Source organism: Octopus sinensis, linkage group LG5 (genome assembly GCF_006345805.1).
Source record: "Octopus sinensis linkage group LG5, ASM634580v1, whole genome shotgun sequence".
NCBI lineage: Eukaryota > Metazoa > Mollusca > Cephalopoda > Octopoda > Octopodidae > Octopus > Octopus sinensis.
The window spans coordinates 20,385,325-20,411,720 of NC_043001.1; the positions used below are offsets into that span (position 1 = coordinate 20,385,325).

At 37.2% G+C, this 26,396-nt stretch overlaps 1 protein-coding gene across 3 annotated transcripts in view; it reads right to left on the reverse strand.

The window, feature by feature from the left end:
- The window catches only part of LOC115212302, a 140,310-nt gene that overhangs the window by 12,470 nt on the left and 101,444 nt on the right, over positions 1 to 26,396 (reverse strand). The window contains exon 1 of one of the 3 annotated variants that reach the window (XM_029781151.2): positions 18,351 to 18,858. The exons of the other annotated variants lie outside the window; for them this stretch is intronic. Coding sequence (XP_029637011.1) covers positions 18,351 to 18,375 — 25 coding nt within the window. The 5' untranslated portion in view covers positions 18,376 to 18,858. Of the gene's footprint in view, positions 1 to 18,350; positions 18,859 to 26,396 lie in introns of those variants that run through there. 3 annotated transcript variants of the gene reach the window in all.

Genomic DNA, 26,396 nt, shown 5'->3' on the forward strand with positions numbered 1-26,396 from the left:
AGTTATTTTATTAAATTCTTTGTTATATTTAAAATTAATTGAAAGAAACACAGAGCATCTCAACAGAAATATGGCAACACAAAGGTTACTTATATCCCTTTATTTTCAGAGCTCAAATCCTTCCAAAGTCAACTTTTTAACTTTCATCTCTGCAGGACAACAAAATATGTCCGAGTTTTATTATGTAGTCAACTCTGCTTCAAAATTTACAAGAATAAGAACCATTTTATTATTTCTTTTTCTTGTTATAAAAGTAGAACTAAGATTCAAGTTATTAAACCATTTCTATTCCCGGTTGAAGCTATTTCTCTTCAACCACCTACAAGTCTGTCTGTCCAACCAACTGTGCATGTGTGCACACTTGCTTGTATGTTTACTACATACATACATATACACATACAGTTTTGTTAGAAACTAACTCCTTCTTTATAGGAAGACTTCAAATAATTAAAAAAAGAGAACCTACATACATGAATATATATATATAATATTTATAAATACAAGACCCATTTCAGGTGTGGTTGATTAGCCCTGAATGAGCAAAGTTATTCCAGCCATGACCATCTTGTCTTTTCTCAAGAATTGTGTATCCTGGATTATATCATCCAATCTCATTTTATTTAAAATAGTAGGGTGCAATTTAAGGGAAATTAGGCTGCTATTTCTAGCAAGTCAAATTTCACATAGAGCTCTCTCATTAGCTTATAACAACAGCTCTTGGTAAACACTACCTACAGGATGGTCAAGGCCATATTATATATATATATATAAAATTAGAAAAAAAAACCCTTTTATCAATTCAAAATGAACAATTAAATTACACCATCTAGATATATATATATATATATAATATATATATATATATATATATATATAAGTATATTTATTAATTAATTATTTTATTATTCTAGTTTATTTTTAACCTGATGAGTAGCTATATTTATATCGAAGTGATTTCACTACTACTATAATCATTTCTTAAATATAGCCACAAAACACGTGTCATTATTCTACCAATTATATACGTTTTTATTATTTTTTTGCAATTTACTTAATCATTGACATTTTATTGTTATTTTAATTTTAATATTTCTATTATATATAATTTTCTAGATGGTGTAATTCAATTGTTCATTTTGAATTGATAAAAGGTGGGTTTTAAAAAATTTTTTATATAAATATTATATTGTGTGAAATTTGATTTAGTATTTCTAAATTGAATTTTTTTTCCTTGTTAGTTTGGGTTTTATTCCCTCAAATAATAATAATTATATATATATATATATATATATATATATATATATATATATATATATATATATGGAGTAACCCCTGATGGCTAGGATGGCAAGCAAAATGGAAAAGGGATTTAACGAGAGAATTTCCCTCAAGCTTCTAGAATGTTCCAGACCTTTCTGGAAGCTTCCAGTTTATGTGAAAGTTGGGGACTTCTGGTCCATCCTTTATATAAAGGAAGAAATTCTAAATTCGTGCCACTCCGTGTCTGTCTAGCCTTAGGCCGGCATTGAGTCAAATCATTGCAATTTACACCCACTCGTGCATACGTTCACCTTTCTTACTTGGAGGCATGTAACTGCAAACAGAATGTAATCATGTAATGTTATAAACTTTCCTTCAATTAATCTTGTATGTTAACGCATTACCTCCAGTAATAAAAGTTATGACTTATTACAAGCGTCTCGTGAATTTCTATTTTCTTGTTGCTACAAACAAGATGATAACCCATCTTTCTCTCATGCCAACTAAATTATAGTGTGTCATTAAGTCCATGTTATCACTATAAAATGGATAACCCTGAAATCACTATAAATATATATAGGGAGAGTTTACAAAAAAAACAAAAGAAAAAGACAGGTGGTGTACAAAACAAACAGATGTATTATTATAACACTCAGGAATAGAAAAAGTCTTTTACGTTTCGGGCCTACGCTCTTCTACAGAAAGGAACACAGAAAGAAACAAGGAGAGAAAAAAATGTGCGTAGTGGCTAACGATCTATCATGGCGACTAGTGCCGGACAGAAGGGTCAAACACAGGAAGGAAAGTAGGGGAGATAACAAGGTAAAGATGACCCCCAACACAAAGGTGCATGTGTGTATAAGAGAGTATGCATGTGTGTGTGTGAAAGAGAGCTGGTGGTCTGGATGTGTGCGTGTATGTGTGTGTAGGTGTGAAGATGTGGGGATAGGGGTGTGGGTGGTGTGTTGTGATGTGATATGTGTAGTGTAGTGTGGTGTGATGTTGTTGGGAAGTGGGGGAGGCGAGCAAAACTACACTATTTGTTATAAGGTGTTTAAGTACTTTCTCATACATATTAAGACATTTTCACTATCTCTCTCATGTTAGATACATTTTACAGGGATTTTTGCAACTAAAAAAAACCTCTAATTTCTCCTTTAAGACCAGAACTACTAAACTATTTTTGGCTCCCTTCCAGATTCTACTCTCTGTCTGGTATAATTACTAAGCACTGGCCATGACAGGTTTATTTTATCATCTTTCTATCCTTATTTAGCTATATCCTAGAGTTTTTTCTCTCCCTGCCACCTTTTCCTTTTTTTTTGTCTGATCATTCTCAGTCTCTACTTTGAGATATTTTAATTCTTTATCAAAAGGATCCTTTTTTTTTCCCTCCCAAATCAATTTATAAATATTTACTTTCTATGAGGTGTATCTTAAAAAAAAACACTCAGATTATTTTACTCTTTACTCTTTTACTTGTTTCAGTCATTTGACTGCGGCCATGCTGGAGCACTGCCTTTAGTCGAGCGAATCGACCCTGGGACTTATTCTTTGTAAGCCCAGTACTTATTTTATCGGTCTCTTTTTCCGAACCGCTAGGTGATGCGGATGTAAACACACCAGCATCGGTTGTCAAGCAATGCTAGGGGGACAAACACAGACACACAAACACACACACACACACACACATATATATATATATATATATATATATATATATATATATATATATTACGACAGGCTTCTTTCAGTTTCCATCTACCAAATCCACTCACAAGGCATTGGTCGGCCCAGGGCTATAGCAGAAGACACTTGCCCAAGATGTCATGCAGTGGGACTGAACCCGCAACCATGTGGTTGGTTAGCAAGCTAATTATTTTCTTACTTCTCTCAGGTTAAACTCCAGATCTCATAAAGAGTCTAGAAGCTGTGCAAGACTGGCGTATGGCATTTAAATTGTACATAGTTATGTTGGTGTGTGGATTGTAAAGATGGAGCAATGAGAGCTGTCATATGCATACAAGTCGTTAGAAGGCGGCGAGCTGGCAGAATCGTTAGTATGCCGGGCGACATGCTTAGCAGTATTTCGTCTGTCGTTACGTTCTCAGCTCAAATTCCGCCGAGGTCGACTTTGCCTTTCATCTTTACGGGGTTGATTAAATAAGTACCAGTTACGCACTGGTGTCGATGTAATCGACTTAATCCGTTTGTCTGTCCTTGTTTGTCCTCTCTGTGTGTAGCCTCTTGTGGGCAGTAAAGAAATAAGAAGGCATAAGAAGTAAGAATTTAACCCCCTAGCATTAGGATTTCTATGTCAAATGCAATGCTTATTTATTCACATTGATTTGCATTTGTCATGCATCACTTTTGTAGCTTTGAGATTTCAATGATGTGATTGTTTATTTCTTATTTTTAGAATAATATTGTAGGGCAAGTGTGAAAGGCTGGATCTGGCCGGTATAAATGCTTAAAGGGTCAAATGAGATAACAAAAATGCAGAGGTTGATAGAGAGTGGTAGTGAGACGGTTCTGTAAACATATCTTTTACTTGTTTCAGTCTTGGACTGTGGCCATGCTGGAGCACTGCCTTGAAGGGTTTTAGTTGAGCAAATCAGCCCTAATACTGCTCTTTAAGTCTAGTACTTAAATCTATTGATCTCTTTTGCCAAACCACTAAGTTACAAACCTATTTCTTTACTACCCACAAGGGGATAAACACAGAGAGGACAAACAAGGACAAACGGATTCAGTCGATTATATCAACCCCAGTGCATAACTGGTACTTATTTAATCAACCCCGAAAGGATGAAAGGCAAAGTCGACCTCGGCGGGATTTGAACCGCTAAGAATTTCACCCGGTGTGCTAACGATTCTGCCAGCTAAACCAGCACCAGTAGTCAAGTGGTGGAGAGAAACAAACACTACACAAACATGTATAGTGTCTGTGTGTGTGTGTGTGTGTGTGTGTGTGTGTGTGTATGGATATATCCACCCACACATACATAAAGGGCTTCTTTCAGTGTCCATCCACTAAATCCACTCACAAGGCTTTGGTCAATCTAGAGCTATAGTGAAAGAACTTGCCCAAGTTGCCATGCGGTGAAACTGAACTGAAGACTCCATGGCCGAGATGCAAACCTCTTAAACACAGCCACACTGGTGCCTATGTAAAACTATAGAAGTCTGACAGAAAATTTTAATCCAAAAGATGAGAAATAGATGGATACCATATGTGGGCTGATTCTGCTAAAAGTTTCTCATGCCAGATAGAGCTGAAAACTTTTCTGGCATCAAGAGCGGCAATACTGTTTTTTTCTAAAATTCTTAAGGGTAGGAACCAACCCACTGTTGCATGACACAAGGGAACAAAGTCCCATTAGTCCAAAAATTCCATTCCACAGAATCATTAGTGATGGCTATTGTGAAGTGAAAGAGAGAGAGACTCAAGATAATGGAAAAAAGTACACATTTTGAGATATGAGAAATGAGAGAAACAGGATTGTAGTAGGCAAAATAAAAGGGGCTGGTCTTCCGAAAGATGGAATACTGTTAAATGTTTCAACAGATCAGAGCAGAGTCCCATATAGTGAGAGAAATACTGAAGAATTAAGGCGGCAAGCTGGTAGAAACGTTAGCACGCCGGGCAAAATGCTTAGCGGCATTTCGTCTGCCACTACATTCTGAGTTCAAATTCCACCGAGGTCGACTTTGCCTTTCATCCTTTCAGGGTGGATTAAATAAGTACCAGTCATGCACTGGGGTCGATATAATCGACTTAATCTGTTTGTCTGTCCTTGTTTGTCCTCTCTGTGTTTAGCCCCTTTTGGGTAGTAAAGAAATAGGTATTTTGTCTGCCATTATGTTCTGAGTTCAAATTCCACCAAGGTCGACTTTGCCTTTCATCCTTTCGGAGTCGATTAAATAAGTACCAGTTGCGCACTGGGGTTGATGTAATCGACTTAATCCCTTTGTCTGTCCTTGTTTGTCTCCTCTATGTTTAGCTCCTTGTGGGCAATAAAGAAATAAGAAATAAGAAATACCGAAGAATCCGTTTAGGAGAGAATCTCACAATGGATCATACCATATAACATAAAGAACACTCTCAGAACTGCTTGGACTGCATAGATGTGGGGAGTGGATAGTAGATTTTAAATCCTGTTAGATTTTTCCTTTATTTCATTAGTCAAGCAGTAGTTAATAACTGATACAATGTTTTTATACTAATTATCTTTTTCTTCTGTTTACATTCAGTTCTGTTCCCTATAGTATTTTAGTTCACCGAATTATTTTGTTTTCCTTTTATTTTACTAACTACAATCCTATTTCGTTACCAATATCTCAAAATGTGCACTTTTTTCATTACCTTGAGTCTCTCTCTTTCACTTCACAATTGCCATCAGTAATGTTTCTCAAATGTATGAGCTTATGAGTTGCTCCTTTTGTATATCCTTGAGAGAGAGAGAGAAAGAGAGAGAGAGAGAGAGAGAGTGTGTGTGTGTGTGTGTGTGCGTGGGAGGGAGGGAAAGTTTATATCTCTTTGATTTACCATATTTGATATAATAAAGGATGCACATACATATTAAACACTTCCCAACTTCAGCAGCGTATATTCAGGAAAAGAAAATTATTAGTACATTAAAGTAAGCATTATAGGCCCAAATGTGCATTTAGGCCCCAGGGTGATTCTTTTTACACAGTCATTTGGGAAAAGGAAATACGTCTTATAAGCCATCAAATACAGTATTTTTAGCTCTTTGTATACCTCGACTTTCTTATAGTTTCCTATATTTTTTAAAAGTAATTTTAACATTCTTAAGACCCATTTTTCTGTGGAGAAGTTGTAACTGAATCTTTGAGTTGTTTGTAAAAGGGTTTTCAGTTGGCTATCCTCTTTTGTATGTAGTCTCAAGTCATTTATTTACAAGAAATTTCAGTTGTTGTTGCATCCAGCCTGACTGTGTAGGTGTGCTAAAAATATCAGTAGAATGGGCAGTGCTTTGAAAAATTCTTTTGTTAGAGATTAAGTGAGCTTTTATCTACTCCTGGCTCTTTTGAAGTAATAGTACCACAACACTAATTACTGCGAATATCATCATTATCGCAAATTATTAATATATCCTAATAAACCTGGTTATTAAATGAAGCAAAATGTTGAAGTAAAACATCTGTCCTGACAGCAGACATTCATTACAAAAATACCGTTAACATCTCCCTACTTAATTAGTAATTAAAGATATTGCTAGCAATGCCACAAACACTTTTCTTTACCTTTCTTGAGTGTGGAGTGTGTGTGTGCTCATGTGCACACACAGGGTACAAATCAGAACCAGTTTAATGCAACAAAATAAGAAATACTGAAGATAATTGTACCAAACAAGATTTACTGATATCAAAGGCTATTTTCTCAGAAAAATACCTACAGTTTAGCATTTAATTTATTTTATGGGGTGGAAGAGCGGTGCCCATGAATCTTTTTCAGAGCTTCCATGAATGGTAGGAAAAGAGGAGGAAGTTATCCTCACACCCTGGTTCAAATATTTACAACAGAGGGGATTCTGTTAAAAGGTACACAAGGGCAAGATGGGTTTTTTTATTGGGCTGAGTTTGGCAGAAGGGACCCATGAAGGTCAGAACTTTTGTAGACCCTCCAAGACTTTGCTTCAACTGTTGCAGATTGATATCTGCAGAGGAAGATATGAGTAGGGAGAAGGTTCCAAAGGGTTATGTTCTGTAGGAAATGGGGAGGGGCATGAGTTTGGCATAACACGATGTTGAGAGGTGAAAGGTCAGAGGTACTTGAGCGGAGCAGGTACAAGACCATACATTGCAAAGAACAGGGATCATTAAAGTAGCAATAGAAAAGACAAGAGAGATGAGATAGCAGGCCTGTGAGCAAAAGCTAGAGTGTGTCTAGCACTAAAGAACAGGCAAAGTTCATTCAACAGGCTTCCACAGAGTTTGTGTCAGCCTAATTCTAATTACAAATTTTGGATCAACTCAAGCTATGGTAGAAGACTGCCCAAGGTGGCCAAAGAGGATTGAATGCCACACCATGTGATACTGAAGTGATCATTTAACCCCCTTTCATTACCAACCCAGCTGAAACCGGCTCTGGCTCTGAGTACAAATGTCTTGTTTGCATAAATTTTGAATGTTAATCTTCCACCAAACCTTAGTCACAATTAATGTTCCTAACACTAGCTGAATGATAGCTAAGTTATTTTACTAAATTCTTTGTTATATTTGAAGTAATTGAAAGAAACACAGAACACCTCAAAATAAATACAGTAACAAAAGGGGTAACAAAGTAAATGAAGAGGAAAATGTAATTTAAGGCAAGAGTTAATTGAGTTATTAACCCCTTATATTTTCATTAGTATATTTCCCAATCACTTTCATTTTATATATTCAATATATTTTTACATAACATTTTAAATATTCACATTGATTATCTTTAGATCATCAAGAATCACATCTCAGATTCATGTAAATTTATTTCCAATACTTTTTACTCTTTAACTTGTTTCAGTCATGTGACTTTGGCCATGCTGGAGCACCGCCTTTAGTTGAGCAAATCGACCCCAGGACTTATTCTTTGTAAGCCTAGTACTTATTCTATCGGCCTCTTTTGCAGGGATGTAAACACACCAGCATCAGTTGTCAAACGATGTTGGGGGAAGAAACACAGACACACAAACACACATACATATATAAATATACATATATACAAAGGGTTTCTTTCAGTTTCCATCTACCAAATCCACTCGCAAGGCTTTGGTTGGCCCGCAGCTATAGTAGAAGACACTTGCCCAAGATGTCATGCAGTGAACTTGGAACCATGTGGGTGGTAAGCAAACTACTTACCACACAGCCACTCGCAATAAATAAATTAATAGAATTAACTAAATAATGTCACACACAGCAATGTCGAACGAAATATATTCATGCAAAATCATATTCAACACATTCCAGTGCACTTGGAAGAGAGGCCTTCTAATGCAGACGTAGTCCCAGGAGAAAATTCTCCTCTTAGACATATGTAAAAACAAACAATAGGCTGTGAATGACATCATTGGATTACAAGATGTCTGTGTGTCTCTGTCATTTCACTTCATCAGCAATGCAAACCAAATCTGTAATCCACAGAAGTGTAGGTGTCCTACATTCCAATTCACACCGTGTATCGTTTACCATTTACTTGTTTGAGACATTAAACTGCAGCCATGCTGGGGCACTACCTTGAAGGGTATTTAGTTGAATGAATTGACCCCAATACCTTTTATTTTCAAGCCTGATACTTATTCTATCCACCTCTTTTGATGAACTACTAAGTCATAGGAAATAAACAAACCCACACTTGTCAAGTGGGGGTGGGGGTCAAACACAAACAAACACACACACACACGCACATGCACATATAGGATGGGTTACTGTCAGTTTCCCGTGCCGGTAGCATGTAAAAAGCACCAGTCAAGCATGATCATTACCAGTGTCGCCTTACTGGCACTTGTGCCGCTGGCATGTGGAAAAAACATTCGAGTGAGGTCATTGTCAGTGCCACTGGACTGGCTCCTGTGCAGGTGACATGTTAAAAAACACCATTTGAGCCTGGCTGTTGCTTGTACTTCCTGACTGGCCCTCGTACCAGAGGCACGTAAAAGCACCCACTACACTCTCGGAGTGGTTGGCATTAGGAAGGGCATCTAGCTGTAGAAACTCTGCCAGAGCAAGATTGAAGCTTGGTGCAGTCATCTGGTTCACCAGTCCTCAGTCAAACCGTCCAACCCATGCTAGCATGGAAAATGGACGTTAAATGATGATGATGATGATGATGAAATCCCCTTGTAAGGTTTTGATTGGTTTGAGGCTATATTAGAAGACACTTGTCCAAGGTACCTACCAAGTAGTGAGACTAAACCTGGAACCATGTGGTTGGGAAGCAAATTTCTTACCATACGGCCACTTTGTTTTTACACATGTCTTAAGAGGAGAATTTTCTCCTTGGACTACATCTGCAGTGGAAAGTTTTCTCATGTCCAAGTACACTCGAATGTCTTGAATATGAATTTACATGAAAATAAATCAGAGTTTTGATACGCAATAAAATGTCAAATGTCTCAGATAAGCAGTTGTTAATATAATTATAATTTTTAGATTATTTATAGCATATTTTGAGATAAGATATTTAAGAATATTTACATATGTACCATGTTTTGATCATTTTCATCTCTGTCATCAAGTGTCTTATTCCTGGATACACATCTACTTGTACCAGACTGGAGTTGAACCAAGAATCTTTATTGCTAAACTAAAGGTAATATCTACTAGTTTACTAAGCTTCTGATGAAAGCTGGTTCAAAACCAGTCTTAAAACTATATACATGAACAGGAATAAGACATCCAATGGTATTCATAAATCAAACTGATTAAGATGTAGTCTGAAATGCAGAGTAGCTATAAATAAAACTTATAAAAAATTGGTTCCTTCCTTAGAAACAAGGTTAATAGTCTGAATATTTATAATTTTATTAAATGTCAAAATTGTTTTTTAAATGTTATAATGACATATCAGACTGATGAAATACCTACAAATATTTATGTTCACCAGTACTCTCCAAAGAGGACATAGTTAAAGGGGAGGAAAAGAAAAAGTATTTTGCAGAGATTGACAAACAGAAAAACTAGGATACAAATATCATAAACAGCTTTGACAAACATCAAAACACCAGTATTATTTTCAGTCACAATTCTCATGTCATGAGAACAGTTTCAAAATAAAGTAATATATTTTAGCTATATTGGGAAGGGGGGAGAGCGAGAGAGAGAGTGTGTGTGTGTATGTGTGTGTGTGTCTCTTTCTCTCTCTCTGGCGTGTATGTGTATTTATAGTATGAATTCAACTTTTTCAAGCTGGGTTAGAAGATCAATTTCATAAAATGTAGCACAAAAATTTCATAAAGTAGCAGAATGTCGTAGAAATTCATTCACAACAAATATTTTGCTCACTATTCCATTATTTTTTATGCTTGTTTCAGTTATTAGACTGCGACCATGCTGGGGCATTGCCTCGTAGAACTTTTAGTCAAATGGTTCTACCCAATTACTTATTGTTATTTTAAACTTGGTAATTATTCCATCAGTCCCTTTTGCCAAAGCCACTAAGTCACAGAGACGTAAACACATCAACACCAATTGTCAAGTGGTGGTGGGAACAAATACAGACACACGCACATATCTGACAGGCTTCTTTCAGTTTCTCTCTACCAAATCCTTACAAGGATTTGGTTGGCCTGAGGCTATAGTAGAAAACACTTGCTCAAGGTGTCATGCAATGGGATGTGGTAGGGTTGGGGACCAAGTTTCTTACCACAGAGCAATATATACACACAATCATCATCATCCTCATCATCATCAACATCATCATCATCATCATTGTTGTTTAATGTTTGTTTTCCATGCTGGTATGGGTTGGACGGTTTGACTGAGGTCTGGAAAGCTAGCAGCTGCATCAGGCTCCAATCTGATCTGGCAATGTTTCTACAGCTAGATGCCCTTCCTAATGCCAACCACTCTGAGAGTGTAATGGGTGCTTTTTACGTGCCACTGGCATAGGAGCCAGTCAGGAGGGCCTGGTATCAATCACATTCGGATAGAGCTTTTTTCGTACAACCAACACGTGTGTGTGTGTGTGTGTGTGTGTGTGTGTGTGTGTTGTGTGTGTGTGTGTGTGTATACACACACACACACATCATACCTTATAACCCTCTCCAGACAAATATCCCTTAATCTTGTGGGCTCATAAGTGCTGGTGCCGCATGAAAAGCACCCAGTACACTCTGAAAAGCAGTTGGTGTTAAGAAGGGCATCCAGCCATAGAAACCATGCCAAAACAGACATGGAGCCTGAACAGTCCTTCAGCTGGTCAGCACCTGTCAAACTGTCCAACCCATGCCAGCATGGAAAATGGACAGTAAATGATGATGATGATACATACACACACACACACACACACACATTACATAAATATATGTAAGGATTGCTTGCAGGTTGGTTCTAATTTACTTAATTGATCATTTAATAGGATATTCCAAAGGGTGTTGGGCTTTAAAAATTAAAATATTAAATAACTAAAAGCCAAAAAAAAACCCCAAAAAAAACCCACATGCAGTCCTTAAAAGTTAAATAAGTTGCTACTTGTGGCCTGGTAAGTCTGTTTTCAATATAGTATCATAAATAATAGCAGGTTTTATTATTTTGGAATAAACTTTTATTGAACTAGCTTCACATAATATGTGATATTGAAAAATAGATTTCAATCTAATGATTTATGCTAATTGTTTAGCTTTCACTGTTTATTTTTATTCATTAGTGGCTGTCTAATCAAAGATGGAGAGAAGAGCAAATTCTATGTGACTTCATTAACTCTTTCATTACTGTATTTCTTTTGAGATGCTCTGTGTTTCTTTCAATTACTTTAATAACAAAGAATTTAGTAAAATAACTTAGTTATCATTAAGCTAGTGTTAGGATCATAAATTGTGACTAAGTTTTGGTGGAAGATTGTAATTGAAAACTTATGAAAATAAGACATTTGTACTCAGAGCCAGAGCCGGTTTCAGCTGGGTTGGTAATAAAAGGGTTAAATGATTTCAAAATGGAACATAAGCAGTGGATACTTGTCACAATGTCAGCCAACCATTTAGCCAGGGGTCCATCAACAAAAGTACAGACCAACATCCCCATGCCAAATATTTTGGAGAGTAAGACAATGACTTTGAAGACAAACAAGTTGGTGTTTGACCATCAATTTACAATGATCAACTCAAGGTCATTATAGAAATAGACCTATGAAAAACAACTTCAGAACTTGTTGAAAAATCAAATGTAGGTTATTCAACAATTGCACCGGTGATGTCTATTCAGATGCATTTTGTGATGTCAGGTGCAAAAATACCTTAAGCTAAGCCTGAAAGCAATGAAGTCATAAAAGAGTCATCCATGACTTGCAGTAAGCAACATTTATTAAATGTTATTACTGTTATTTCTTTATTTTCTGCAAACAAAATGCACAAAAAAGCTACATGTTTGCATTATGTTATATATACAATAATAATAAAGGACGTTATCGTATACAGTTTTACAAACCAAGGATGTTATATAGACCTCCTTGACTCAAGTTAGAGAAGGGGTGCATATTATACACAAGGTTTAGGTTTTTCAGAGGTACACTCCCCTAAAAATACCCTGTGTATTATACACAGGGTGGACTATACTTTAGGATTTTCAGTAAGTGTGGCATGAGCTGAACAAGACTATAAAATCTTGTCATTATGAAATCTGTTCTGCACTTAAACTGGCACCCTGTTGGATACAATGACAATAACTCTGGTTGATCTGATCAACAGAGCAGCCTGCTTGTGAAATTAACATGCAAGTAAGTCTCTCTAGTGCAGGGGATAGCACGCTGGACTTTTAATCCAGAGGTTATGTGTTCAAATCCCACTAGGGATGATTTATATTCATGTATTATAGGCATAGGAGTGGCTGTGTGGTAAGTAGCTTGCTTATGAACCACATGGTTCTGGGTTCAGTCCCACTGCGTGGCACCTTGGGCAAGTGTCTTCTACTATAGCCTCGGGCTGAGCAAAGCCTTGTGAGTGGATTTGGTAGATGGAAACTGAAAGAAGCTTGTTGCATATATGTATATATATATATATATATGTATGTGTGTATATATATATGTATGTGTGTATATATATTTGTGCATCTGTGTTTGTCCCCCAACATCACTTGACAACTGATGCTGGTGTGTTTACGTCCCCGTAACTTAGTGGTTCGGCACAAGAGACCAATAGAATAAGTACTAGGCTTACAAAGAATAAGTCCTGAGGTCGATTTGCTCAATTAAAAGGCGGTGCTCCAGCATGGCCGCAGTCAAATGACTGAAACAAGTGGAGCATTCCACAAACACATGTACCCTGAACACAGTTCAGCACGACACAGGGTGTGACAAGGCTGGCCTTTTGAAATACAGGTACTACTCATTTTTTGCCAGCTGAGTGGACTGGAATAATGTGAAATAAAATCCCTTGTTCAAGGATTCAACATGCCACCAGGAATCAAACTCATGACCAAATACCCTAACTATTAAATATGTACGTACACTTATTTTATACAATAAAAACTAACCATTACTTGATTGCATTATGATGTGATGAAAAATGGAATTCTATAGTCACAACTGAGAGTATTTTGATTGTGGTTGAACTGAGGAGAAACACTAAAACACTTTCTTGAACTGAATCTCATTATGGTCAATGTTTGATGGTTGGCAAGTAAAACTGTCTTCTTCAATTCTTTAAAGCAGCAAGCTGGCAGGATTTTGAAAACACCAGCAGATAAGATACTTAGATTTAAAAACAAAAATACAATTATTTTTTAACAAATCTGATAATGGCATTCCCGATAATATTTCTTAACAGTAAACAGGGATATTTTAAATCTAAGCAGAAGTAATAAAGAATGATAATAGAGGAATACAGGTCAAGAATTAGCTCAACCCAGGTATTCAACAGTGAACTACAAGCCAACAAAACAGTCTAACCCACAGGTGCAAGACCTGCTAAAATAACAACCAAATTTCTTCAAATCAAACTCTAAACTGTTAACAAATGAAGGATACATTAGACAATGTAATACCAGAGAAATAAAAATGGTCATGTTTGGAATGTCTCTGATCATAGGCAAACTGTATCCATCAGGACCAAACTAATTAAATAACACTAAGAACAATTAAAATTTTTAAAAATGAAAGAAGTCTCTTTTACTCTTTTACTTATTTCAGTCATTTGACTGTGGCCATGCTGGAGCACCGCCTTTAGTCGAACAAATCGAACCCAGGACTTATTTTTTGTAAGCCTAGTACTTATTCTATTGGTTTCTTTTGCCGAACTGCTAAGTTATGAGGATGTAAACACACCAGCATCGGTTGTCAAGCATGCTAGGGGGACAACACAGACACACAGACACACACATACATATATACAACAGATTTCTTTCAGTTTCCGTCTACTAAATCCACTCACAAGGCTTTGGTCAGCCCGAGGCTATAGTAGAAGACACTTATCCAAGGTGCCACGCAGTGGGCCTGAACTTGGCACCATGTGGTTGGTAAGCAAGCTACTTACCACACAGCCACTCCTACACCTACCAACGAACTTTGTTTTGAAGTGAGTTTCATTTATCAGATTTATCTCCAGTGTGTAGGTGTTATGACATATAATGGAAAGACGCACCATCTCTAACATTTCTTGTTATTATCCCTTGCAAGAGTAAAGATTATATTATAAATATATATGTGTGTGTGTGTGGCTGTGTGCTTAAGAAGCTTGCTTCTAAACCACAAGGTTGTGAGCTCATTCCGTCCCACAATCATGCAGTTGAGCAAGTGACATTTACTAAAAAGCCCCCGGTCAACCAAAGCCTTGTGAGTGGATTTCTCAGACAGAAAATGAAAGAAACCCATCATGTAAAAATATATATATATATATATACAATCATAATCATCATCATCATTGTTTAACATCCGCTTTCCATGCTAGCATGGATTGGACGATTTGACTGAGGACTGACGAGCCAGAAGGCTGCACCAGGCTCCAATCTGATCTGGCACAGTTTTTACAGCTGGATGCCCTTCCTAACGCCAACCACTCCAAGAGTGTAGTGGATGCTTTTACGTGCCACCGGCACGAGGGCCAGTCAGGCAGTACTAGCAACGGCAATGCTCAAATGGTGTTTTTTATGTGCCACCTGCACAGGAGCCAATCCAGCAGCACTGGCAACATATATACATATATATATATATATATATATATACATACATACATGTGTATGTGTGTGAGAGAGAGTGAGTGAGGGAGGGAGAGTTGGTTCTCCTTCTCAACATTACATGAGAGTTGTAAATGTGTCATTGTCATACAACAGCATTTGTCGCTTCCTCCCATAAAAACATGTCTGGTCATCAAGACTTTGCCTGGAAGCAGGTAAGGGTTGGCAACAAGAAGGGCTTGCAGCCAGAGAAAATCCACCTCAAGAAATTCTTACCCAACCCATGGAAAAAAAAAGGAAAAGTGAATAATTAAATATTATTAGGATTTATATTTTTCTTTTATTTCTTTTGTCTGTTTCAGTCATTTTCATTGTGGCCATGCTGGAGCACTGCCTTTCGTCAAACAAATCAGCCCCAGGACTTATTCTATTGGTCTCTTTAGCCAACCACTAATTTTCGGGGACGTAAGCACACCAACATCAGTTGTCAGGTGATAGTGGGGATGGGAGATGGTGGCAAACACTCACACACACACACACATACACACACACACACACACACATATGTGATGGGCTTCTTTCAGTTTCCGTCTACCAAATCCACTCACAAGGCTTTGGTCAGCCCGAAGCTATAGTAGAAGACACTTACCCAGGATGCCACTGAGTGGGACTGAACCCAGAACTATTAGGTTGGAAAGCAAGCTTCTTACAACACAGCCATATCTGTGCCTATATGTATTCTTTTATTTGTTTCAGTCATTTGACAGTGGCCATGCTGGAGCACCACCTTTAGTCAAACAAATCAACCACAGGACTTATTCATTGTAAGCCTAGTACTTATTCTATCGGTCTCTTTTGCCAAACCATTAAGTTTTGGAGACGTAAATACATCAACATTGTTTGTAAAGCAATGGTGGGAGGACAAACACAGACACACAAATAAATAAATACACACACACACACACACACACACACATATGGCCAGCTTCTTTTAGTTTCTGTCTACCAAATCCACTTACAAGGCTTTGGTTGGCCCGAGGCTATCGTAGAAGACACTTGCCCAAGGTGCCACGCAATGGGACTGAACCCAGAACCATGTGGTTGGGAAGCAAGCTTCTTACCACACAGCCACTGATGTGCCTATAGTAAACATTTTTTTAATATTTTGTTTATTGTGGAGGTAAAACCAATTTATTGTACATAAATTTTAACAACATTATATCCGAAGGGAATTCATAAAAAAAAAAAACAAAAGACAAAGACAGGAGGTGTACACAAAAAACAAGGACCCCAGTTGAGAACCACATCTTTACACAATCACTTGAACCTGCTAGAAATAGTAGCAAAATCTCCCTTAAGTCACACTGTACCATTTTATTATAGAAGGATACATTAGATAATGTTATCCTGGGTCCGAGCAGTGTTGAGACAAAAATATAGGACAACCACAGTTGTAACACCCATGATCTTAAAAAGTTTGCCTCATTTTTATAAACAAAAACAAAATAAACCTTCAAAACAAGCCAACAACTGAACCTCTATGTGGTCGTTTAACCTACTAGAAACAACAGCCAAGTCTTCCTCAAATCATGCAGTAAATACTTAAAAATGGAAGGATGCATTCTATAAGATATATATCACCTTAAAATAGATAAAATAGCCACAATTTGAACACATCCAATCATGGATCTACTCAAACAGGCTACCCCAAAGGCTAAACAATAAAAATGATTAAAAAAAAACCCCTATCTGTGTGGAGAAAAGTGTTTATAATAAAAATATTAAGAAATTACATATGACTTTCAGGTATTGAACCCCCCAAAAATTAAGACCTGAACTCTTTTTAACCCTTTAACATTCAGATTCTTCTGTCAAATGTAATGCTAATTTATTCACATTGTTCTGAATTAGTCATGCATTATCTTGTAGCTTCAAGATATCAATGATGTGATTGTTTATCTTTAGAATGATATGGTAGCACAGGTGTGAGAAGTCAGATCTGGCGAGATCAAACATAAACCAGAGAAAATATTTTGGTTGGATATGGCCAGTTTAAATGCTAATGGGTTAATCACTTCACACATATATTTATCAACTTTATCACTAGTATGTGGATTAATGAAAACAATAACTATACATTATTTACAATTGAAGGATATTTGCTCTCATCTTGTAAATAATGTACATAATTCCACATCTATTAAATATAGAACTGAACAATATCTATTCTTTTACTTGTTTCAGTCAGTTGACTGTGGCCATGCTGGAACACTGCCTTTAGTCGAGCAAATCAATCCCAGAACTTATTTTTTGTAAGCCTAGTACTTATTCTATCAGTCATTTTTGCCGAACTGCTAAGTTACGGGTATGTAAACACACTAGCATCGGTTGTCAAGCGATGTTGGGGGAACAAACACAGACACACAAACATATACACACACATACATATATATGCATATGTATGTATATATATATATATATATACACATATATATACATATATATATGACAGGCTTCACTCACAAGGCTTTGATCGGCCCGGGGACTGAACCCGGAACCATGTGGTTAGTAAGCAAGCTACTTACCACACAGCCACTCCTACGCCTATACATTATTTACAATTGAAGGATATTTCTCCTCATCTTGTAAATAATGTACATAATTCCTCATCTCTTAAATACAGAACTGAACAATAACTATGTTCAATGAAACGAGAGACATCATTTCTATAATTTATCTTATTGTATTGGCCTTTGTCAGTGTAAACATCATTGGCTCATTCTGAAGAATTGGCTTGTTCACTTCATTTAGTGTTGTTGTTTAGCCTTGTGATTTCATACAACATTATTTTTATGACTATTTTACACACACACATACACATATATTTAAATGTCCTTCTGATCAGTGTATTGTTTAAAGAAAACTAAAAGAGCTCTAGTAAATAACATGAAAAATCATTAAAATGGTTATTTAAAAAAAAATATTGCATAAAAACATTTACTAATACAGATACAATTTTAAATAAAGAATGTGTATGAAACAACTATATTTATATGAAAGTTATATTGTACATCAGAATATTTCAAAATAAAACATAACTAATGTAAGCTTATGTAAAGCTAATGTAAATTAATATATTTACTCAAAAACACACTTTCAAGTAAACATGACATAGAGATTGTAGAAATATGTAAATAAGAAAACAAAATAGACACATGCATACAAGAGAGTGAAAATGGAAATACTGGCAAATATCTTACCCATTGTTGTATATTGGTTCTGCATATTTTAGTGTTATAACATAAACAATAACGATCCAGAAAGTTTAGGTTTGTTTAACTGTTCAATGTAGTTATTTTTCCTATGGTTTGTTTAGTCATTTAATTGTTTTCCTATTAAAAGTGGGGTTTAGTGAGAAAGTTCTTTATGTGTAAACTATTCCCACCAAAAATGTAAATCCTATTTATGAAGTCAATAAAAAGTTTTATATATATATATATATAAAATATACTAAGAATGAAAGGCAGACTGATGGAATAAATATATGGGTAAGACTGGTAAGCAGGAAGAAGTGAAGAATAGATAGATGATATATTTTATCTTGGGTAAAATCCTTTTGGTATAATATTCACAAGATGTTACAAATTATCCTCTCAAAGTGTAAAGAAATATTTGAATCAGGACTAACATCAACACTGCTAAAATATATTCCCCAGCTTAATTATGATTTAATTATAAGTGAGTGAGAAGTCTTGATTGTTAACAAAGAAGACTATAATATGAAAATTAATAAGAATTTCTAAAGATATTCATACAATATGAAAATAAATAAGAATTTCTAAAGATATTATAATATGATAATATAATATGAAAATTAATAAGAATTTCTAAAGATATTCATACAATATGAAAATAAATAGGAATTTCTAAAGATATTTTTCCAAATATTTAGAAGTTAACTCTAATTTCTGCTTATAAAATATCTTGAAAATGTCATTAAATTTATCTATAAAACTATTGTTTTAGTTCTCTGATAATATTTCTCTTTATACTATTTAAGTATAATAACAATGAAAGATCTGATTGAATTTATCTTTGCTTTCAGAAAAGAAAAAAAAAATACTGATATGAAAGAGAGAGTGAGAAAGGGTCAATATTTATAACTAATTTATAACTAAACTTACTTCAAGAAATTTAGCAAGAAGAATAGTTATACAGACACACACATTAAATCAGTTAAGTCTAACTCCTAGTTTCATAGAAAATCTTTTGTTGCGTTTGTTTGATTTTTTTTTCTTCTTTTAGTTGCATGAATTCTGGTAGTTATTTGTTCCATAAACACTTTGCAGCAACAAGACTGGTAAGGAAGGATGAATGTTTGTACTGAGTGGAAAGATGTGAAGTAAGATCTGACACACACATAAAGAGATTTAACAGGAGTAGCTATAGCCAGCTGTCTGTATATGCCTGCTTCTTGCTTGCCTTTCTGTATATATATCCGGCACCAATCATACTGACAGAGAACACTTTACTTTACTCTTTCAGCAAATATCCAAGAAATTGGCTGCTTTCCAAAGTTGCTAATAATTCTTTTAATTGATTCTGGCTTACCCCAATAGAAGTGATGATGCGTTGGTTGATCAACCATAACAATTTAATGATATTAAGGATACCTTTTAGAGGTATGATCTTCGAAGTTAATTGCGGTATACAGAGAAGGATAGTTAAAAAATACTGTAACTTGAGAAGGAAAAATAAATGAAATGATTTAATAAAATAGATAGTGAAGTGTGAAAAGAAAATGTAATGAGAAGTTTACAGCAGTGTAAATCAGTTACAGTGAAGTACTACTGTGTGGGAGAGACCTAGTAGTAGTAGTAGTAGTAGTAGTAGTATGGGGGAGGAGGAGGAGGAGAACAAGAAGAAGCAGAAAGAAGAAGAAGAAGAAGAAGAAGAAGAGAAGAAGAAGAAGAAGAAAGAAGGAGGAAGAAGAAGAAGAAGAAGGAGGAAGAAGAAGAAGAAGGAAGAAGAAGAAGAAGGAGAAGAAGAAGGAGAAGGAGAAGAAGAAGAAGAAGAAGAAGAAGAAGAGTACGAAATGAAACTCAAGACAAACTAAGGAGAAAATAAATTGCTGGTTGGTTGATGTTGGTAATAATAATGATTTAAAATTATAGCAATATCTGTTTTAATGAGGGCGGCAAGATGGTAGAATCGTTAGCATGCCAGGCGAAATGCTTAGTGGCATTTCGTCTGCCGTTACGCTCTGGGTTCAAATTCCACCAAGGTTGACTTTGCCTTTCATCCTTTCAGGGTCGATTAAATAAGTACCAGTTATGCACTGGAGTCAATGTTATCAACTTAATCCTTTGGTCTGTCCTTGTTTGTCCCCTCTATGTTTAGCCACCTGTGGGCAATAAAGCAATAAATAATGATTTAAAATTTTGGCACATGGCCAGAAATTTTAAGGGAACAGTGTTAGACCCTAATACTTGACTGGTACTTAGTTTATCAATCCCTAAGGTATAAAAGAAAAAGTCGACTTCAGTGGAATTTGAACTCTAAATGTAAAGAACTAGACAAAATGCAGTTAAGCATGTAAATGGTTCTGCCAGCTCACCACCTTAGTAACAATAATCCTTTCTGCTATAGGCACAAGGCCTGAAATTTTGTGGGAGGAGCCAGTCGATGAGATTGCCCCAGTATGCAACTGGTACTTAATTTATCAACCCCGAAAGGATGAAAGCCAAGTCTACTTTGGCGGAATTTGAACTCAGAAAATGACAGACAAAATACTGCTAAACATTTTTTTTCTTACTCTAGCCACAATGCCCAAAATTTTAGGGGAGGAGGCCAGTTGATTTGATCGACCCCCAGTGTGCAATTGGTACTTAATTTATCGACCCTGAAAGAATGAAAGGCAAAGTCAGCATTGGCAGAATTTGAATTCAGAATGCAAAGATGGATGAAATACCACTAAGCATTTTGCCCAACATGCTAACAATTCTGCCAGTTCATCACCTAATAATCCTTTCTACTATACGCACAAGGCCTGAAACTTTTTTTTTTTTTTGGTGAGGGTGGGCTAATTGATCACATCAACCTTATTGCTCAACTGTACTTTATTTATCTTCACTGACAGCGCTGGATTAACCATTAAGCAAAATAAGCACGTGCTTAGGGCATCGAAGGAAGTGGAAGCGCCAGAGAAATGGTAAATAGTCTACAGCACAAAAGAAATCACTTTAAACTTGCTAAAATAATATTCAAGGTAGTGTATATGATCAGAAATATAATTTCAAAGTGTTCACGGTGTCATAGAGAGGATTTGATAGAAAAACTTTACAATTAGAAAAAAACTAGAAAAGTCTTGAAATATAAAGTGGAAGCCTAAAAAGGTAAAATACACATTTTTCTTTCATCTTACTCTTAGTTTTGTTTCATTTTGAAAAAAAAAAAATTTACGGCTTATTATTGTTTAAATTTTGAATTACATATATATAGGCACAGGAGTGGCTGTGTGGTACGTAACTTGCTTACCAACCACATGATTCTGGGTTCAGTCCCACTGCATGGCACCTTGGGCAAGTGTCTTCTAATATAGCCTGAGGCTGACCAAAGCCTTGTGAGTGGATTTGGTAAACGGAAACTGAAAGAAGCCTGTTGTGTGTGTGTGTATGCGTGTATGTATGTGTGTCTGTGTGTGTGTGTGTGTGTGTATATGTTTGTGTGTCTGTGTTTGTCCATCCCCACCATCGCTTGACAACTGATGTTGGTGTGTTTAGGTCCCCGTAACTTAGTGGTTCAGCAAAAGAGACCGATAGAATAAGTACTAGGCTTACAGAGAATAAGTCCTGGGGTTGATTTGCTCGACTAAATGCAGGACTCCAGCATGGTCGCAATAAAATGACTGAAACAAATAAAAGGATAAAGAATATAGTGGCACCAAAATCTTTGAAGTGCTTAGGGTCTCAATGGGTCTTTATCTGGCCCTGAGTAACATGCCAAAATAGACATTGAGCCCTGACAGCTCTTCAGCTGGTCAACTCCTGTCGAACTGTCCAACCCATGCCAGCATGGAAAACAGACATTAAATGATAATGATGATGATGATCTAACAATTTTACCAACCCACTGGCCTTAGTTGTTTCTGATTTAGGCACAATGTCAGTAATCGTGAAAAAAGGGTGGGAATTGATACTCCTGGCCCCAGTACTTGAGGGGTACTTTATTTTATCACCCCAGAGAGATGAAAGAAGGTACAGGGCCTAATGATTAGGGTGTTGCACTCACAATTGCAAGATCATGGTTTCAATTTCCCAACTGATCACGTGTGTTCTGGAGCAAAGCACTTTGGTCCATGTCACCCCCAGTCAACTCAACTATAAATGAGTGACCCTGCAACTGGTTACCATCATGTTTAAAGGGAATGTTGGCCATCCAAGAATTTTGACCTGGAGATCTCCATTTCCAGCGACTTCGAGGGCCACCTCCCAGTGGTGTTGGGCATCAACGAATAGCCCTCGACTACAACAAGACGACCAAAGTTTGTTTTTTTTTTCCCCAAAGTCAGGGGTCTTCTGCCCCTAAGCCCTAGACCATCACCTAATCACCCTTACCTGCCTTGTTGCTTAACAACAACAACAACAACAAGGGGAACGTTGTGATTCCAGTTATTCATATGCCATAGAAACTGAGTAACTGGCCCTATGAATCCCAAGACTTGAGACAGTAATGTCCATGGGCTGATGCTGAGGATGCTGCTGCTGCTGCTGATGATGATGATGATGATGCTGATGGTGATGATGATGATAATGATGATGCTGATGATGATAATGATGATGATGATAATGATGATGATGATGGCGAAGATTATGCTGATGATGACGACGGGGTGGGGGGGATGAAAGGCAAAGTTGACATAGAATAATTAATACTAATAATTCTTTATTTTATTTGCTAGGAAAATTTCAAAGGAAAGCGGGGGGGGGGGGTCAGTAGATAAGACAAGAATAGAGAAAAAAAATAATAAAAGAAAAGAAAATTTTAACAAAACAACATTCCTCAATAGTAGGGGACAGCTGCCTTAGTCAATCAAGGAAACCCTAACAAAACTTGGATTACCCAAGCCACCAAGGGCAAGTGTCCCCCCAACCCCATCCCTATCAACTCCTTCCTACAGGTTCATGCTCAGTCAAGGCCCATTTATTTATGCCATGTTAGAAGAAGAAGGAGGAGGAGCCAAAGAAGAAGACAAAGAAGAAGACGAAGAAGACAAATAAGAAGAAGATGACAAAGAAGACGAAAAAGAAGAAGACGAAGAAGAAGAAGACGACGAAGAAGACGAAGAAGAAGAAGACGAAGAAGAAGACGAAGAAGAAGAAGAAGAAGAAGACAAAGAAGAAGACAAAGAAGAAGACAAAGAAGACAAAGAAGACAAAGAAGACAAAGAAGAAGAAGAAGAGAAGAAGAAGAAAAAGACGAAGAAGAAGAAGAAGAAGAAGAAGAGACAAAAAAGACGAAGAAGAAGAAGAAGAGACAAAAAGACGAAGAAGAAGAAGAAGAGACAAAGAAGACGAAGAAGACGAAGAAGACGAAGAAGAAGAAGATTGAGAGAAGGGGCAGTAGGGGAGGAAAGATGGATGGAGTGAAGGATAAAGGATCAAGTAAGAAGGGAGAAATGGAAGTGGTGATGGAGTAGGAGAAGAGGCTGGGGCTGTGGAAAACGGGGGGGGGGAGAGAGGGATGCGAGGATGGAGTATGATGAGAGGAAGGAAGGAGGAGGAAGGAAGGGGAGGAGGAGGCAAGAATGTTGTTCCAAACTGTTTAGAGTTAAATGCTTCCCCCCATTCACTGCCACTACATATTGATCATTTATGAAACACAATTATCAACAAAATAAAAAAAAATTAAAAAAAAGAAAAAAAAAGAAAAATAAAGAAAAAAATTCATTGAAATGAAGAAGACCAGAAGGATGGAGAGAGATAAACCAGCTCAGAGAGGAATTCTCGTGAAGATAAAAAATATTTGTAAATATTTGTGGAGGCGCAATGGCCTAGTGGTTAGGGCAGCGGACTTGCGGTCGGAGGATCGCGGTTTCGATTCCCAGACCGGGCGTTGTGTGTGTTTATTGAGCGAAAACACCTAAAAGCTCCACGAGGCTCCGGCAGGAGGTGGTGATCCCTGCTGTACTCTTTCACCACTCTAAAAGGCGGTGCTCCAGCATGGCCGCAGTCAAATGACTGAAACAAGTACAGAAAAAAAAAAAAAAAAAAACACAGATTGAGAATTTTACTTTTTTAAACTTTTTTTTACTTGTTCCAGTCATTTTTGACTGCGGCCATGCTGGAGCACCGCCTTTAAGTCGAGCAACTCGACCCCCAGGACTTATTCTTTTGTAAGCCCAGTACTTATTCTATCGATCTCTTTTGCCGAACCGCTAAGTAACGGGGACATAAACACACCAGCATCGGTTGTCAAGCAATGCTAGGGGGACAAACACACACACACATACATATATATCTCTTTTACTTGTTTCAGTCATTTGACTGTGGCCATGCTGGAGCACCGCCTTTAATCGAGCAACTCGACCCCGGGACTTATTCTCTTTTGTAAGCCCAGTACTTATTCTGTCGATCTCTTTTGCCGAACCGCTAAGTAACGGGGACATAAACACACTAGCATCGATTGGTTGTCAAGCAATGTTGGGGGACAAACACACACACGCATACATAATATATATTATATATATATATATATATATATACATATATACGACAGGCTTCTTTAAGTTTCCGTCTACCAAATCCACTCACAAGGCTTTGGTCGGCCCGAGGCTATAGTAGAAGACACTTGCCCAAGGTGCCATTTTTGACTGTAGCCATGCTGGAGCACCGCCTTTAATCGAGCAACTCACCCCGTGACTTATTCTTTTTGTAAGCCCAGTACTTATTCTATCGATCTCTTTTGCCGAACCGCTAAGTAACGGGGACGTAAACACACCAGCATCGGTTGTCAAGCAATGCTAGGGGAACAAACACAGACACACAAACACACACACGCATACATATATATATACATATATACGACAGGCTTCTTTCAGTTTCCGTCTACCAAATCCACTCACAAGGCTTTGGTCAGCCCGGGGCTATAGTAGAAGACACTTGCCCAAGGTGCCACGCAGGGGGACTGAACCCAGAACCATGTGGTTGGTAAACAAGCTACTTACCACACACAGCCACTCCTGCGCTTTTGTAAATTCTTACAAACACAGGAAAAAAATAGATAAACAATGCTAATTTTTTAAAGTCATACTTAGATGTTCAGTTCGTTACTACATGATTTCAAGTTCAATTTCACTGTCAGGCACCTTGGAACAAGGGTCTTCTGCTAAAACCTCAGATCAATGAAAGCTTTATGAGTGAAATTTATTGGCGGGAAATTGGGTGAAAACTCATTGGAAGAATGAATTTTTGTTTTGGGGTGGTACATGTCATTTGTTGCTTGGCCCCTGGGTGAAATTGGAATGGGACAATTAGGCACAGCTGTCTGGATGCTGGCAATTTGGCATGGCTGACTGGACATTTAAAACCTGATGTACTAGCTATACTACGTCTCAATGCTACCCCTTGACTCGTTCACTGCTGCCTTTATTACATTTTGGTACATTTTGGCATGTGCACATGTGTAGAAACATACACATAGAAATAGAGAGAAAGAGAGAGAGAGATTGAGAGAAACAAAACATCTCATGTCAAATAAGTCAGCATCGACTTAGTGACACCAAATAGGCAGCACCAAAATGGCACCCCTGGAGTGCCTCAAGCAGAGTATGCTCTGATGCAAGCAGTTGGGCCAGGTTATGGTCAGAGGATGACTTCCTTTACCAAACACAGAGTCTTTGAAAAGGTCTTGGACAGTGCCTTTCCTCCTCTAATGTCAGGCAAAAATTAATTCCCCCCCCCCCGCCAAAAAAAAAAAAGAGTAGGTGCAGGAGTGGCTGTGTGGTAAGTAGCTTGCTTACCAACCACATGGTTCCGGGTTCAGTCCCACTGCGTAGCACCTTGGGCAAGTGTCTTCTTCTATAGCATCGGGCCAACCAAAGCTTTGTGAGTGGATTTGCTAGACAGAAACTGAAGCCCATCGCGTGCGTGCGTGTGTATTTGTTTGTGTTTGTCCCCTCTACATCGCTTGACAACTGATGCTGGTGTGTTTACATCCCCTTAACTTAGCGGTTCGGCAAAAGAGACCTATAGAATAAGTACTAGGCTTACAAAGAATAAGTCTTGAGGTTGATTTGCTTGACTAAA